This window comes from Eleutherodactylus coqui, chromosome 7, assembly GCF_035609145.1.
Source record: "Eleutherodactylus coqui strain aEleCoq1 chromosome 7, aEleCoq1.hap1, whole genome shotgun sequence".
NCBI classification, from domain to species: Eukaryota; Metazoa; Chordata; class Amphibia; order Anura; family Eleutherodactylidae; genus Eleutherodactylus; species Eleutherodactylus coqui.
In genome coordinates, this window is record NC_089843.1 from 183,188,297 (window position 1) to 183,206,387 (window position 18,091).

General features: G+C 43.5%; 1 protein-coding gene across 3 annotated transcripts in view; it reads left to right on the forward strand.

Annotated features, from left to right (window-relative positions):
* Positions 1-18,091, forward strand: part of GC (GC vitamin D binding protein) — a 259,845-nt gene that overhangs the window by 91,061 nt on the left and 150,693 nt on the right. For all 3 annotated transcript variants that reach the window (XM_066574902.1, XM_066574899.1, XM_066574901.1), the window contains exons 2-5: positions 4,644-4,713; positions 6,996-7,128; positions 9,822-10,033; positions 12,466-12,598. In XM_066574902.1, coding sequence (XP_066430999.1) covers positions 4,644-4,713; positions 6,996-7,128; positions 9,822-10,033; positions 12,466-12,598 — 548 coding nt within the window. The remainder of the gene's footprint in view (positions 1-4,643; positions 4,714-6,995; positions 7,129-9,821; positions 10,034-12,465; positions 12,599-18,091) is intronic.

Here is an 18,091-nt window from a genome sequence, read left to right on the forward strand (position 1 = left end):
CTTAGGAGATAAGAGGCACACGGCCCACGAACTGCTGCAGGGTCTGACAGAGCAGACCGACCGCTGGCTTGCGCCGCTGAGCCTCCAACCGGGCATGGTCGTGTGTGACAACGGCCGTAACCTGGTGGCGGCTCTGCAGCTCGGCAGCCTCACGCACGTGCCATGCCTGGCCCACTTCTTTAATTTGGTGGTTCAGTGCTTTCTGAAAAGCTACCCACGCTTGTCAGACCTGCTCGGAAAGGTGCGCCGGCTCTGCGCACATTTCCGCAAGTCCCACACGGACGCTGCCACCCTGCGCACCCTGCAACATCATTTGCCAGTGCACCGACTGCTGTGCGACGTGCCCACACGGTGGAACTCTACACTCCACATGTTGACCAGGCTCTATGAGCAGCGTAGAGCTATAGTGGAATACCAACTCCAACATGGGCGGCGCAGTGGGAGTCAGCCTTCTCAATTCTATACAGAAGAGTGGGCCTGGTTGGCAGACATCTGCCAGGTCCTTGGAAACTTTGAGGAGTCTACCCAGATGGTGAGCGGCGATGCTGCAATCATTAGCGTCACCATTCCTCTGCTATGCCTCTTGAGAAGTTCCCTGCAAAGCATAAAGGCAGATGCTTTGCGCTCGGAAACAGAGCCGGGGGAAGACAGTATGTCGCTGGATAGTCAGAGCACCCTCCTGTCTATATCTCAGCGCGTTGAGAAGGAGGAGGAGGAGGGGGAAGAGACAGCTTTGCGCACTGCTGAGGGTACACATGCTGCTTGCCTGTCATCCTTTCAGCGTGTATGGCCTGAGGAGGAGGAGGAGGAGGAGGAGGAGGATTCTGAAAGTGATCTTCCTAGTGAGGATAGCCATGTGTTGCGTACAGGTACCCAGGCACACATGGCTGACTTCATGTTAGGATGCCTTTCTCATGACCCTCGCTTTACACGCATTCTGGCCACTACGGATTACTGGGTGTACACACTGCTCGACCCACGGTATAAGGAGAACCTTTCCACTCTCATACCCGAAGAGGAAAGGGGTTCGAGAGTGATGCTATACCACAGGACCCTGGCGGACAAACTGATGGTAAAATTCCCATCCGACAGCGCTAGTGGCCGAAGGCGCAGTTCCGAGGGCCAGGTAGCAGGGGAGGCGCGGAGATCAGGCAGCATGTACAGCACAGGCAGGGGAACACTCTCTAAGGCCCTTGACAGCTTTATGGCTCCCCAGCAAGACTGTGTCACCGCTCCCCAGTCAAGGCTGAGTCGGCGGGAGCACTGTAAAAGGATGGTGAGGGAGTACGTAGCCGATCGCACGACCGTCCTCCGTGATGCCTCTGCCCCCTACAACTACTGGGTGTCGAAGCTGGACACGTGGCCTGAACTCGCGCTGTATGCCCTGGAGGTGCTTGCTTGTCCTGCGGCTAGCGTCTTGTCAGAGAGGGTGTTTAGTGTGGCTGGAGGAATCATCACAGATAAGCGTACCCGCCTGTCAACCGACAGTGCCAACAGGCTTATCCTCATCAAGATGAACAAAGCCTGGATTTCCCCAGACTTCTCTTCTCCACCAGCGGACAGCAGCGATACCTTAACAATACGTAGGCTACACCCGCGGATGGAAGCATTGATCTCTATCACCATCAAAAACGTGGACCTTTTAGCTTCGTCAATCTGTGTATAATATTCATCCTCCTCCTGCTCCTCCTCCTGAAACCTGACGTAATCACGCCGAACGGGCAATTTTTCTTAGGCCCACAAGGCTCAGTCATATAATTTTTCTAAACAATTTTTATACGTTTCAATGCTCATTAAAGCGTTGAAACTTGCGCCTGAACCAATTTTTATTTTAACTGGGCTGCCTCCAGGCCTAGTTACCAATTAAGCCACATTAACCAAAGCGATTAATGGGTTTCACCTGCCCTCTTGGTTGGCATGGGCAATTTTTCTGACGTACATTAGTACTGTTGGTACACCAATTTGTGGGGGCCCTCGCCTACAGTTTAATCAAATTAATTTTTAGCCCACCTGCATTACAGCTGACGTTACATCAGCTGGGTTGGGCACTGCAATGGGATATATTTATGTACCGCCGAAGGCTTCCTGGCACCCACCCATGCTGTCGGTCCACACTAAGTTGTAACTGCATGTGTCCACTTCTAAAGATCCCCAGTGTGACTGGGGCATGCAGTGTGGACCGAAGCCCACCTGCATTAAGCACGACATTACCTCAGCTGTGATGGGCACTGCAATGGGATATATTTATGTACCGCCGGTGGGTTCCAGGGAGCCACCCATGCTGTGGGTGCACACGGAATTCCCATTGCGGAGTTGTACCTGCCTGTGACTATTTATAAAAAACCGCGGTCTGACTGGGGCATGCAGACACCTTGACAGAATGAATAGTGTGTGGCACATAGGTTCCCCATTGCTATGCCCACGTGTGCAGCTCCTGATGGCGGTGGCACAGGATTATATTTCTCATTGCTTCTGTACAGCATTGTGGGCTATCGCCCCGCCCCTTTTAAAGAGGGTCGCTGCCTAGCCATGCCAACCCCCTGCAGTGTGTGCCTGCGGTTCCTCCTCATGGCAGACGCACTTATAAATAGACATGAGGGTGGCGTGGCATGAGGGCAGATGAAGGCTGGGCAGGGACAGTTTGGTGTGCGCTGTGGACACTGGGTCATGCGGGGGGGGGGGGGGGGGGGTTGGTCAGCATGTAACCCAGGAGAAGTGGCAGCGGAGAGTCATGCAGGCAGTGATTGTGCTTTGTAGGAGGTAGTGTGGTGCTTAGCTAAGGTATGCATTGCTAATGAGGGCTTTTCAGAAGTAAAAATTGTTGGGAGGGGGGGGCCCACTCTTGCCGCTATTGTGGCTTAATAGTGGGACCTGGGAACTTGAGATGCAGCCCAACATGTAGCCCCTCGCCTGCCCTATCCGTTGCTGTGTCGTTCCCATCACTTTCTTGAATTGCCCCGATTTTCACAAATGAAAACCTTAGCGAGCATCGGCGATATACAAAAATGCTCGGGTCGCCCATTGACTTCAATGGGGTTCGTTACTCGAAACGAACCCTCGAGCATCGCGATAATTTCGTCCCGAGTAACGAGCACCCGAGCATTTTGGTGCTCGCTCATCTCTATTAGTATGCATGGTTTTGGATTACAGGGCGCATGTAGCGACGGTTTTGTTTGGCTTTGGGTTATTTTCTTTTTTATGTGTATATTGTTATTTTAGGCCTTAGTCAGACGGGCGTTTTTTCGCGCGATTTGCGCATGCGCATGCGTCCGGCAATTTTTTAAAACCATTGCTTTGCAATGGTATCGGACACATGAGCGCTTTTTTCATGCGCTCGTCCGATAAATTATAGAACAGAAATCGCAGATCGCACCTATCTGCGATTCCTGTTCTCTTCTCTATATGCGCTTAATGGGGCCGGCGGCAGCAGCACCGACCCCATTGAGAACATATAGAAGACAAATCATTCTTCTCTGCCACAGCTGTTTGCCCATTGAATTAAATGAAGCCTGCAATACAGCTGGCTCCATTGAAAGCAATGGGCTGCCGGCGAGCGCAGGATGAATTGTCTGGAAGGGCTTAAATATATAAGCGCTTCCCTGCAATTCATCCAGAAAAGTGTAAAAATAAAAAATATACATATACTCACCTTGTCCCGGCAGACGGAGTTCAGAGCGGCCGGCCTGCAGTGGGTGTGAAGGGGGTGTGAGTCAGACTCTGTGAGTAAGCCCTTCCCGACAATTTATCCTGCGCTCGCCCGCAGCGCATTGCTTTCAATAGAGCCGGCTGTATTGCCAGCTCCATTGAATTCAATGTGCTGGACAGCTCCAGCCCGTTTCTAATGAAACGCGACTAGGAGCAGATTTTTCGGGCGATTTTTTTGGCCCCGGGCACGCGATTTGCGGATGTGCATCCGTCATGCGATCCGCAAATCGCGCGAAAAAACGCCCGTGTGACTAAGGCCTTAGTCTGTAATTTTGTTTTATTTATTTATTTATTTAACTATTTTTTGTACTATCTATGTCCCCCATGACCTCTGGGGAACATTCACATGTTTTTGTTTTTCTTTTATTTAACACTTTTCCACTGTAGCTGGGGCATCCATAGGAGCTCCAGTTACAGGGGAAAACATCCCCTGTAGTGACATTAGTCACTGGCATAGCTGATCGGGGTCTTCTTGGACCCTGCAGCTCTGCTGTCCCAGGAAATCCTAGCGGTCACGTGAGCCCTGGGCTTCCATAGTAGAAGTTACACTTCCACTTTCACTTTTTAGTACACAGCGCTCAATGAGCCTGTGTACTCGGGGAAGGAGATGGCAGAGAGGGTTTAAAACATCTTCTGCCTTCTCCTCCAGGCTATTAGTAACAGCTGACAACCCGGCCTGCTTTTGATTAATTACAGAAGCAGGAGGCTTTAATCCCTGCCATAATTTTACATACGGCTGGGCTTAAAGCCTGGGACCAGGCACTGTATATTTACTGTGCCTGGTCCTAAACGGGTTAATGTGCAGTAGGTTTTTATGTATTATAGCTGAATTGTACAATTAGTTGAAAGTAAAAAAAGTATACTGCACCATAGTAACTTCAACTTAATAAACCCCGTTGTATGCCACTCGATACTACTTTTTTGTGTTTGATTTCTAGGAGTACTCTACCAGAGAGACAGAGTTTGTAACGAGTTTTCAATACTTGGAATAGAAAAATTCTCTGCCGCGTAAGTTTTCAAAATACTATATATGTGACATTTGAGATGCTTTTGTGTCATGCTCTATAAATGTAAAATATTTTTTAAAGGTGCTTTTGGAATTGAAATGACATGAACAAGTTACCCTGTCTAACACAACCATTACTTTGGAAGGAGTATATTCATTATTGTGTTAATTAAATTTGTCACTAAGTATGTAGCAGTCTTGAGCGCTGCTCTATTAGATAACTTGTGTCAAGCACTGGTATCTTATTCTCCAGTGAAAATAAGTAATTACCACATTATTGGGAAAAGCATTAAACACTCAGTGGTATTTAATTACATTTCAAAACCTCAGCCATACTGTTTATTAGCTTGGATTGAAGATACCAGGTGATTAATTTATTGTGGGACATACAGCTAAAACCAAATTGCTTAGAAAAAGTAATATAATTTTTGTGCTCAAGGTAAAAAAAACCAAATCTTCAAAAGTGTATATTGAATACAAAATTCTTCAGTCTTAGTCATGACTACAAGCAATAAACTTCCATGGTTTGGTTCCCACCAGCATTCGGCGTTCCATTTTCCTAATAAGTCATGAAAGCTGGAAAACAGAATGATCAATCTGTCCTGTGATGGAAACAAACTGTGCCAGACAGAACCTATTCACTATAATGGGGTCCATCTGACTTCTGTCCTGCCCTCTGGAATTTGGTGCAAGATTTGTGCTGACAGATTTAACCCTTTCCAGTCCAGTTTGTATTCTGGTTTTCCTAGGGGGCTTACTCTTTTTCTGCCATTATACAATGGTGCTGTATGCTGGCTAAAGCCAGTACTGCATGAGGTGGCACGTTGGATGGGCTCCGACAGCAGAGAGGCTGGCAATATACAGTAAGAGAACCACGACGGACGTCTTCCAACATCGGAGCTATACAACCTTAAATCATAATGTCTTCAGAGGTCAGACAGTGGATTGGAAAGGGTTAAATGGAGTACAGAAGTAAACATAGCCTAGTAGTTAAAAACAAGCCCTGAAACATCTACATTGATGAAAAAATAATAGTGTGATAAGTTTTTCAAAGTGGAGAGGAGAAACCATAAATTAAATAAAAAAGGCCACCACCTTAATGGGTTAAAGCAAAGCTCAAGTCGTCTACTGAAAAACCTCTTAGGATATGCACATTAATATCTAAATTCAAGTTGCTAATTAAGAATAAGAAATAGCCAACTATTGGTGCTATTATTATCTCTAAGGTTACTCTGCGTACCTTGGATTTTGTATGGAGACATATGAAGGTTTTTCAGGATCGCAGATCGCAGAGAGCCGTTTGAATGTCATGGTAGGCGGGGGCCTTCTGAAAGGCCCCAGGGCTGTCATATCAGAATGTATACCAATCCATCCCCGTGGGATGGCTTAATTGACTGCCTGCCCTATCGCAGTATGATGTATCGCTGCATCAGTAAAAGTCTGATCTATTAAAGTAATGCATTATTTACCATGCATGATGAACGTCAGCAGAAAAAAAAATGCACTTTTTTGGTCACCCTGTCTCCAAGAACAAAATGCAATAAAAAGCAATCAAAAAGTCGACGAAACAATAAAGAAGCTATTGCGGAAGAAAATCGTGGCAGAAAATAATTTTTAAAAAAATTATTTAAAAATAAAAAATACAAGTAGTACAGCAAGAAAAAAACTATATAAGCTTGGTATTGTAATAATCATAATAAAGTTATCATGTCATTTTTGTTGCAGTTTGTGCGCCATAGAAACAAGACACACCGAAAGATGGCATAATTTTTTTTTTATTCATTCCACTTAGAATGTTTTTAAAGTTTTCAGTATATTATATGGTACATTAAATAGTATCATTGAAAAATACAACTGCCGCAAAAGAAACAGCCCTCATACAGCAACATCGATGAACAAATAAAGAAGTTATGATTTTTTAAAAGGGGTGAGGCAAAAACGAAAAAAAAAAAAACCCCGCGGTCACTGAGGGGTGAAACACTGATCGCTAAGTCGTTCCCATTTGCTTATACGGCGAACTGAACAATCGTGTTAAAAATACAAATAAATGATTTATCTGTATGTTTACACTGACTGCCTAAATGAAGAAGCAAACTGTGTTTTCGTCTGCTCGTTCACTCGGGTGAACGATTCCTCACTCCATGTAAAAGTACACTGAATAAACGAGACTGCTGTATCTGCTCTCATGTACATCAGTGACTGGACAAACCTTTTATTACCTGGGCTTTTATTTGATTATTCTGCTTCCAAGAATACATCTATTGATATCATCTGTTCTCTCTAGAGCGGTCATCATGAACAGCAGGAAGTACTCCAATGCTACTTTTGAAGAAATAGGTCACCTAGTGAAAGCCGTAGTCTCATTAGCAGTAACATGCTGCGCCAAAGGAGCTGCTGAGGAGTGTTACGACAATGGGGTAAATATACAACATGTATCCATTCCTAACAATAAATCTCTCTTTCTAAAAGACAACAATCATACTTTTGTCTGGAGTTTGTCAACAAACATATTTTCCCAGAATTACAAAAACTTCCTTGATGCTGCTAAATGAATAATTAATTAAAGTAGGACAGACTGTTATTCAGGTGACGTCCTGCTGACAACTGCTAAAGATTATCCGAAACCATTCATTCACGTACCTTCTATGTACTGTGGAGAAACCTGCATTTAAACACTTACAAAGGACAAGTGTCACTATAAGGTGTCATGATCTATAAAAACTATATAGTTGAAGTGACTTAAAGCCGTACTACGGTATCAGCAAATAGTGTTATTCAACTGTGTAATGAAAAGTTATACAACTTTCTAATGTTCTTTCTGTATCAACTCCTCACCATTTTCAAAATTGCTGCTTGCAGTAATTCAATAAGAACCATTCTTGATTATGGCCAGCAGAGATGCTGCTAGGGTCTTGGGCACAAGCCCCAAGGCAAATAACTCCCCCACCCCAAATTGCGTAAACATTTAGTAATAACATTGTTGCCGCTTTCCCAGGAGCAGATATATATTACCATCAAACAGTAATTACACAATGTCATAATACTACTACGAAATAAAAGGCACTATCAAAGTTTAATATTACCAAGGATTCCACTATACACGGCCCAACTAATACCATTAGAGTATTACTACTGCATAGTGCCTAAATATTACCACCACCGTGTTGCTTAATAAAAATTGTTGTACAAAGAGAAAAAATATTAATAATGCCACATACACAAGACCCAAATAATACCATCAGATCATGAGTCATGACCACTAGTGTTTCCATTTAATAGTCACTGAATATGAATTGACTGATGCATCTCTGCACACAAACTATGCGCCTCTCAGGACTCCCACACAGTAATAGTGCCTCTTTTTGCGCCCGTAAAGTAATAAGCTCTGTTTATGTCCAAACAATAATGCCTTCTTTGTGCCCCTAATAAGCCACATTTATGCCCTTACAATTATGCCCCTTTACTGTCTCTATGTTAATACATCTCATTCATATCCAGAAAATAATGCCTTCTTTGTGCTGTAAATGTAATTAGCTTCTTTTGTGCCCCCACAATACTGATTCCTTTATGCCCCTACAGCATTATTCTCTTATTGGCTCCTAAATAGTGTTGCCTTTGTGCCCCTAAAGTAATAAGCCTCCTTTATGCCATCACTATAATGCCCCCTTTGTGCCTCTAAAGTAGTGATTCCCCTTTATACCCCACCTATAATATCAAGTTTGTGTTGTCCCCACAGTAATGCCTCCTTTATGCCTCTACAATATTTTTTTCTTTATGTCCTTACTATAATGCCCTCTTTGTGCCCCTAAAGTAGTGAGTCCCCTTTTATGCCTCCACATTGTTCTCTTTGTGACTCAACAAATTTCTGCATGCCCACTGGGACAAGATGATCGGCTTTGAAAAAAACAATTGTGTTACTCAGTCGGGTTTTGTGAGTAACGCAAGATTTTTTTTTAAAAGTAGGACATCTTGAGCCACTTATCCCAGAATACACTATATGGACAAAAGTATTTGGACACTGCATGTTTTTCAAAAAAAGCGTTTTATTATTCTATTTGATAGCGTGACGACCCCCCTTTTGCTTGTATTATAGCGGCAACACATTGAGGCATATATTTCACAAGTTCTCTGTAAGTCTAGGCAGGAATAGCTCGCCATTCCTCGGGCAAGGCTGTCAGAAGAGATTGTTGTGAGGATGGGCGTGGGTTGCGGTGTGGTACCCGTCGCTCCAGTTCGTCCCACAAGTGCTCGTTTGGATGAATGAATAGTTATTACAAAATGAGCAGCTTTTTATTTTACCCATGCCCTTCCCACATACCATTTGGCAAACTCAGTATTTGCATATTTGCTGATTTTCTGCAGTGCCCAAATACTTTTGTCCATGTAGTGTATATCAAAACAGGCAAATATTAAGGAAGCACATACATGTACTTTTACTTTTGTTGATATTTTGCCTTGGAAGGAAGTAGGCACCTTTAACATTTTCTTACATTTTCTTAAGTATCCGTTAATTTTATTGTGTAAAGTACAGGGTTAGTAAAATTAAACTTCCCCAACTCTGAAGGGCTTTCTGCTGCTCAAAATGAGACAAAATTCAGACAATGGCCACTTCAGATGATGCACTCGCTATCTATGAAAGAAAGAAATTTGTAAGAAAGTCGAAGATAAGTGGTGTTGTAGCTATGCAAATCATGCTACAAATATTCAATAAAACCCCTTAGTTTCCAAGAACACTCTCCATTCGCAAAACCATGTTGAATGCAGTGAGTCAGTTTTAATTACTACAATATGCCGACGAATGCTGTCCTTCAGATCTGACACTAATGCAGGTCTGTCATGGTAGACATGGTCTGCTACGGCGCCACCTATCACTTTTTTACTAAAAAATATTTTCAGAAATGGCTAGCGCAATGTCTGAATTGACCATTGTCCGATTTTTGTCTTGTTTGGAGCAGTAGAATACCTTCCAGAGGCTTCTGAGTTGGGGAAGTTTAATTTTGCTAACCCTATCAATAGTGATAGTTATGCAGATGAAAGTATTTAAAATGGCATTCAGGCATGAGCTTATTTAATTTTACTTTATTAATTACTTGCTATGTTTTATCTTAAGGCATCTGCCTTGACAGTTAAGTCCTGTGATCCGAAGTCTACATTCCCTAAACACCCTGGTGTTGCTAGTTGTTGTGTTCACAAGGGTCTGGAAAGAAAACTGTGTTTGGCTGACTTAAAACAACCTCCAAAGGAATTTCCAACGTATGTGGAGCAATCTAACGAGGAAGTGTGTGCTGCCTTTAAGACTGATGCACAAACATTTTCCATGAGGCAAGTCAAAATATATTATGACTTTTATGCAATTTTTAAAATAGAATGTATATATACACCGTGCTTGCTTTCTAGCACCGTTCTTTCATCGAGCCAACTGGGAATACATTGAATGATATATATTTTATCACAGCGGCTGATACATATCTAATCATGCTCTCAGCCAGACTTTCTCATTCTTTACAAGAGTTCTGCTTGAATATATTGTGCATCAAAAAATCTGATTTTGTAGAGTTGGAAACTTTTACTTTCCCTTGATAAAACCTGCCTGGTTAATTGTGTGTTAGATAATGACAGTTTACATAGAGTTGCGTTAAGTTTTATGTTATGTCATGAAAAATGTCTTAGAAATTTTTGGGAGTTATAGAAGTCCTGGAAGAAAGATAATGTTAGAAGTCCTCTGCCATTAGGTTGATAAAGCATTGGTAAAAACAATGGTGGGGTGTGGGTGGGGGAGGGGGGATTTTTGTACTGTTAGGAATCTACTAGTGGGTCCATTACTGTAAAAATATAAATTTTCTACATCAGGGAGTCTTATCCCTGCTAGTATTTACTTAATGTGTATGATAGGTGCTTGAATGTCTGCATTGCTTATATATTTGTATAACGTAGATATATCATATTTGGAAACTTTTCCTGTAATGTTCAGGAGACTCTTGGAAAAGGATAAAATCTCTTGGGTGAAAAAGCAAAACTCCCAGGCTTCACATCTTCTTAAAATCATACTCATCTCTCCATATTTCTGCATTCCCCTCTCTAAATACCATTGCAGATAACACCCTAACATCAGCTTACGTGCCGGCTTCCAAGAGGACAAAAAGTGCAGGAATTGAGCTCTAGTCTTGGGTCGGAAATATAATAAAGTCTGGTCTGGTGTCTGCTTTAGTTTAGAGGTTCTAGAGGGTCTTTATTAACCCTTTCCAATCCACTGTCTGACCTCTGAGGACATTATGATATAAGGCTGTACAGCTCCGATGTTGGAAGACATCCATCAGGGTTCTCTTACTGTATATTGCCAGCCTCTCTGCTGTCGGGGCCTATCCAACATGTCACCTCATGCACTACTAGCTTAGGCCAGCATATAGCGCCGTTGTATAACGGCGGAAAAAGAGTAAGCCCCTCTAGCGAATTAAGGGGTATAATCCTGGATGGTGTGTATATACCACGGAGATTACTAAACTCCAGGATATAACTCCGGAGTTTGCATGAGACAGGGGCTCTCCGGGTCACACATATATTCCAGTCCAAGAAGTACCTGAACCTGGAACACAGCTGAAACATAATTGAAAAAGGAGCAGGAAAAGCTCAGTGAGGGAGAGATTGTTGCAGAGTGTGTTCAGCCAGACCAGAGAGAGGACAGACTGTGTACAGAGTCCCTGGAAAGCTGGGTGAAGAGAACCTGGAGTGCTGAGGGAAGCAAAACCCTGAGGAAAGGGTTTGGTGAGAATCCCTGCATCAGATTACAAAGACTGTTATTTAGTGTGCCTTATGGACATTATCTTGCTGGAGAAAGCCTGTGTTTGTTTATGACTGAGAGTTTAACAATAAACCACCCTGCTTTACCATCACGTGCGGAAATATACCTATTGTGGATCCTGCTTACACCCCCTAGGAAAACCAGAATACAAATTCGATTGGAAAGGATTAATATTGTGTCTGAAATATTTCTTTATTTAGTGGGTCTGGAGGACAATATTAATTTAGGTGGTCTGTATTCATTTTATGGTGTTGGAAAGGAGATCTCATTAATTATTTGGGATTCCTATGTCATAGGTTGGAGTCATGACCTGTATGCATGTTCAGAACATGAGACTAAAAATATTGCAAATGCAACTTTATATACGCCTTTTGCAGAAACTCCCTAATGTCACTTCTCAAAGGATGGCTATTATAACAATGTGGTTTGTTTTGTCTGAAAGACGTTTGTTTTATGTGTGAGTAGAATGAAAGTGGGCCCTCAGAATAAGTTCCCTGGTTTGCCCCATGTACCCCAGTTTGATACTTTGTCTACTTAAGAAAGAAAAAATCATTGTGCCATTATATAAGTAGTAAGTTAAATCGGTTTGTCCAAAAATAGCCAAAAGTGTCTGCTGTGTTTTCAGAAAGTGTGTATTTAATATTGTAATTCAGATCAATTATTTTGTTTGAGGATAGGCTGCAATACCAGATATACCCCAGATGTTGCTGTTTCTGGAAAAAAGTGCAGACCATATTTCTAGTCCCATAAACCTATGCATAGTAGCTTTATTTTGGGTTCATGTATATACTTGGGGGATTTAAAGAAAATTTAGACAAGGGGGTGTCGTCATATATTGTCTGTTGATCAAAGACCTCAAATTTTTCTTCAATGAATGTGGATTCTTTGATAATACAGAGCACCAATTTTAAAGATGATTCCCCAAATATCTCATGTAATTCTTCTTTACTTTCAGATTTTTATATGAATATTCTAGTAATTATGCTCAAACTCCACTTCCTGTTATCATCAACTCCACTGAAAGCTACTTGAGCATGGTAAAGGATTGCTGCACATCTAACAAGTCTACAGCTTGTTTTCTAAAAAAGGTGAACGTTCCACTGTTTTATCGATAATCTTGTTTTTGTAGTTTCTTTTAAACTTTCATTGATTTGTAAATGTTATACATTAAAAACAATATGAATGCAAGGTCTAATTAGGAACAAGAGTGCTAAAGTTATTGGTTCAAGTAGAAATGCAGTACAGTGTATTAGAAAAGTGTTGCAGTCAGTAATGAGCACAATTTAGTACATACACTGTAGAACTAGCATCAATGATACAAGCATGGGAGATGTACAATAATCCTTATATCCGTAAGACCTTCAGAAGCACAACACATTATACAGTATTGGAAACAAAACTCCGGCCCTTCTGTAGTTTCCAGAATAAAAACTGCATTTTATTTAAGTTTCATTGATAAAAAAATCTTCAAAAATTACACTCACATGTTTTGAACAGAGTTCTTATTCATAGCAATGAATTAACTGGAATCCATAGAATCATAGAATGGTAGAGTTGGAAGGGACCTCCAGGGTCATCAGGTCCAACCCCCTGCTCAGTGCAGGATTTACTAAATCATCCCAGACAGATATTTGTCCAGCCTTTGTTTGAACACTTCCATTGAAGGAGGACTCACCACCTCCCATGGTAACCTGTTCCACTCATTGATCACCCTCACCGTCAGAAAGTTTTTTCTAATATCTAATTTGTGTCTCCTGCCTTTCAATTTCATCCCATTGCTTCTAGTCTTTCCTTGTGCAAATGGGAATAGGGCTGATCCCTCTGCAGTGTGACAACCCTTCATATATTTGCAGACAGCTATTAAGTGTCCTTTCAGCCTTCTTTTTTGCAAGCTAAACATTCCCAGATCCTTTAATCGTTCTTCATAGAACATGATTTGCAGACCGCTTACCATCTTGGTAACTCTTCTCTGAACTTGCTCCAGTTTGTATGGGTTTTTTTTAAGTGGGATGACCAGAACTGGACACAGTATTCCAGATGAGGTCTGACTAAGGAAGAGTAGAGGGGATAATGACCTCATGTGATCTAGGCTCTATGCGTCTCTTAATACATCCCAGAATTGTGTTTGCCTTTTTTTCTGCTGCATCACATTGTTGACTCATGTTCAATCTATGATCTCTTAGTATACCCAAGTCTTTTTCACATGTGCTGCTTAGCTCAATTCCTCCTATTCTGTATGTGTTTTTTACATTTTTCTTGCCCAGATGTAGGACTTTGCATTTCTCCTTGTTAAATACCATTCTGTTAGTCGCTGCCCACTGTGCAAGCTTTTCTAGATTTTTTTGAATACTCTCTCTCTCTTTCCTAGTGTTAGTTAATTCTCCTAGCTTTGTGTCATCAGCAAATTTGATCACTTTCCCATCAATTCCCTTCTACAGATCATTTATAAAAATGTTGAACAACACTGGGCCTATGACAGAGCCTTGTGGTACCCCACTTGATACATTCTTCCACTTGGATGTACAGCCATTTATGACTACTCTTTGAGTACGATCACTCAGCCAGTTCTGAATCCACCTAACAGTTGCCTTGTCAATCCCATATTTGGTCATTTTTTTAATAAGTATACTATGAGATACTTTGTCAAATGCTTTACTAAGGTCAAGAAAAACTATATCCACCGCATTTCCCTGATCAACCCAGTCAGTGATACTATCATAGAAGGAAATTAAATTTCTCTGGCATGACTTGTTTGATACAAACCCATGCTGGCTCTGGTTAATTACTCCATTTTCATCCAAGTACTTGCATACATCCTGTTTAATAATTTGTTCAAAGATTGTTCCAAGTATAGAAGTCAGGGGGGGCGTGGCCAAGCCTGCAGAGCGGGAAGTCGCATGGAGACCGTGCTCCGGATCCATCAGTAGTTATTGCGACTTCTGCGGCTTTTTGGGCGATCATTAGTGCCCAGCAACAACTGGAAAAGCTTCCCTGCAGCGTGAGGAGCATATTGAGACGTCTCCCCGCAAAATCGGTGAGGCGGGAGCATCGGGACACAGCGCCATCACGGAGCTCCGGTCTGGTCCTTGTGAGAGGGGGGTGAGCGGCGGAGCGGAGGAGCGCTCTTCCGCCGTTAACTCTTAACTGCCTGCTTGTTTTTTGCTGGGAACGGAGCCTGCAGAGTGAAACGGAGGTGAGCTCCGCGGCAGGGACGGCTCACAGGGTGCCTTCTTCATAACCCCGCGTTCGGAAGCAGCGGCAGCCGGCTCAGCGAGGAACCCTAGTCAGCACACCGAACAGTGAGTAAAGGGGACCTCCGGGAACCCATCCACCCTGAACTGAACTGTTATAGAGCCACAAGGAACACCATTCCCACTCTGTTCCCCTGCATCACTCCATAAGTCCAGTCTTCCCGCCCGAATCTCCCGCCATTTCTCTCACCCCCCCCCTTCTCTCCCCCCTACCAAGTCTGCAGCAGTGAAGGGGAGCAGAAGTATTAGCTGCTAGAAAGAACACTCAGACAACTCTGAAACTACCACTTTGCAGTGTACAAGATTACAGAAGAGGGTGCTACCCTAATTTTTTCGGAGCTGGTTACCCAGCTCCACTTTTAACACAATTTTTTCTCTCTGGGGAGTGTAGAAGCAAATTGCCTCCCATTTCACTTTACAAACAATTTTTTGCCGCTACGCAGCACTTAATCGTAGCCACAGACAGCCTACTGACCCTCAGTACAGCAAAACATTCTGCAGAGCTTTGCTCTAATTTTTTCAGAACTGTTTCAAGCAGGTCTTCCAATAATACGATTTTCAGGACGCGTTACACAAGCTGCCGCATTATAAATTCATTATTTATCCTGCCCAGATCCCTGGGTAAGATGGAGTGCTGAACGCAGAGCCCAGTCCGAGCGGCACCCTCGGGACCTGACCTGCAGCTACTTCTAATCCAGGAATGGGGAAGATTGGCAGAGAAAGAGGGGGAGACATTCAGAGCACCCCCAGACCACATAAAAATCAGGCAGATATGCAAAGATACCTCAAAGACCGGAGCACCCGCTCTCCACGACCTCCCTCCAAGATGGCGCAGGCGCAGGAGAGCACTTCATACAACAACAGAGAGGGAGAGGATGAGGCATCCACAGATGGCGAAGAAGGAGAAAATGTCTCTAAAGGTTTTATGAGAGAGCTGTTCTCCCAAGCACTGCAACCCTTAAAAACAGATCTGGGAGAAATTAAAGAAGACCTCCGACTCATGGGCCGTAGGGTGGAGGAATTGGAGGCAACAACCACCTCTTTAACAACTCACTCGCTTGAAATGGAAAAAACGCTGAGAGAGCATCATGACCAGATTAACAAAGCCCTGTTACAACAAGAAGACATCGAAAACAGAAACAGACGCAGCAATATCCGCATCAAAGGACTCCCAGAGTCCTGGGCGTCTGACTGCCTAGTGAAAATAGCCAAAGAACTTTTCAGTCTACTTCTGGGTGAGGAAAGATCCTCCGGCATCGTTATTGAGCGCATTCACCGAGCACTCAGATCCCCTCCCCCGCCCTCGGACCCTCCCAGGGATGTCGTCTGTAAATTGCTCTCATTTCCTGACGCCGCGGCAATTTTAAAGGCAGCAAGGCAACACAAAGACCTTCGCTACGGTGACACCCCGCTTCAATTCTACCAAGATCTGGCCCCTTCCACCCTGCTCAAGAGGCGACTGATGCGCCCTCTTCTGGAGGCCCTTAAAGAAAAAGGAATAAGATATGCGTGGTTGTTCCCCTTCGGGTTGGGGATAACTCATGCGGGTCAAAAAATCAACATCCGCTCCCCTGGCGACCTCCAACAATGCTGGCAGTTGCTGGACATCTCGCCTATTGAAATTCCGAGCTGGTTGCCGCTACCCGACCTTCCTTCATTTTCCAGTCTACCTACTTCTGGAGGCTGGACTCCGGTTTGCAACCAAAAATCGCCCAAAGGGAGGAAAAAGAAGTCCAGAGAGGAAATGGACATGATGGACACCTGAATCTACTTGAGGTCTGATAAAATTTCTCCCCCTGAGAGGTAGAGGGTTACCATCACCTGTGGACACTATCATATTCCCGACTCTATTTTACTGCTAGTTGCACCTGTTGAAGAGTCGACATTGTTGATTTGTGTGTGTTGATGGAGCCCGACTTTTGTGGCCGTTTTGAACTGTTCGGGCTACAGAGGAGGCGGCGAGTACGCTTAATTCTTCCCTGAGTAATTGAGGGGACGTCTTTCTCTGACCCCTGCAGTTCCATTCAAGACCTCTAAGGTCTCCGGCTATTTAAAACTTCTGCCATAGATATGGTATTATTCACTCCGTGATTGTGCTGCTTTCTTTTTAGTACCTACTTATCTTCGCGGGTTGATATACCAGCCACCTGCCTGATTCCCCACTATTAGTAAAGGTCCTTGACCGTGCTTATCGGACCAGGCCATAATTCATTCTTTTAAAGTACTTAGGTGCAGTGGGTGAGCTACTTGTTGCAACCCATACACCTAATAACAAGAGTTTCATATATCTTTCTCTTATTATCTTATACTGTGTTGTATTAATTGTCTGTTGGTGTAACTATCATTTTTTCCTAGTGTCCTGTTCCCCAGTGTATAACTCCCTTTACACTTACCCTGGTTCCCACCCCCACCCCTCCATTTTTCCGCTCCTATATCTTCTCTGGTAAGAAGGCTTCAATATAAGTCGGGAATCTCTACTAAACAGTATCTTCTCTCTCCTACACCTTTTTCCAGCAAGTAGGGCGACATGAATGACCTGAAGATAACTTCTTTTAATGTGCGAGGCCTCAACACGCCAGGAAAACGCCATCGAGTGTCTCTACTCCTCAAAAGGTACGCCACGAGGATCCTTCTCCTCCAGGAGACCCACTACAGGGGGGACAGGTGCTTCGCGTTGCCAGGTAAGCAATTTGCTCAGAGCTTTCACAGCACTTGTACCACTTCATCCTCCAGGGGGGTCTCAATCTTTTTTCATAAAACCCTCAGTTTCATCTGCAACTCGCAGTACACTGACGGTGAGGGAAGGGTCATGTTTCTGAAAGGGACTATCAACAGTAAACAAATCACAATTGCAAATTTATATGCCCCCAACACCGACCAGGTCCCCTGGCTAGTTTCCCAGTTAGAAGTACTTTCACACTTCGCAGAGGGTCAGATTATATTGGGAGGAGATATTAACGCCACCCTCAATCCCATACTCGACTCTTCAACTGGACGTTCTCACTTACCTAGATTGAGACTTAGAAGACTCAATAAATGCCTACATGATATGGGTTTGGTGGACGCTTGGAGACTTCTATACCCAACAACGAAGGATTACTCCTTCTTCTCCCATGTCCATCTATCTTATCAGAGACTAGATTACCTGTTCGTCTCATCTGGGCTTCTTAAGGAATTGGTGGGCGCCGAGGTGAGCTCGATAACAGTCTCCGACCATGCACCGGTACATATAACTTTACACACTCTTAGGCAAAACCCAAAGGAATGGAGATGGAGGCTTAATGCTACTCTATTCGACTCAAAGGAAGAGACTTTAAAACTAACCAGTCA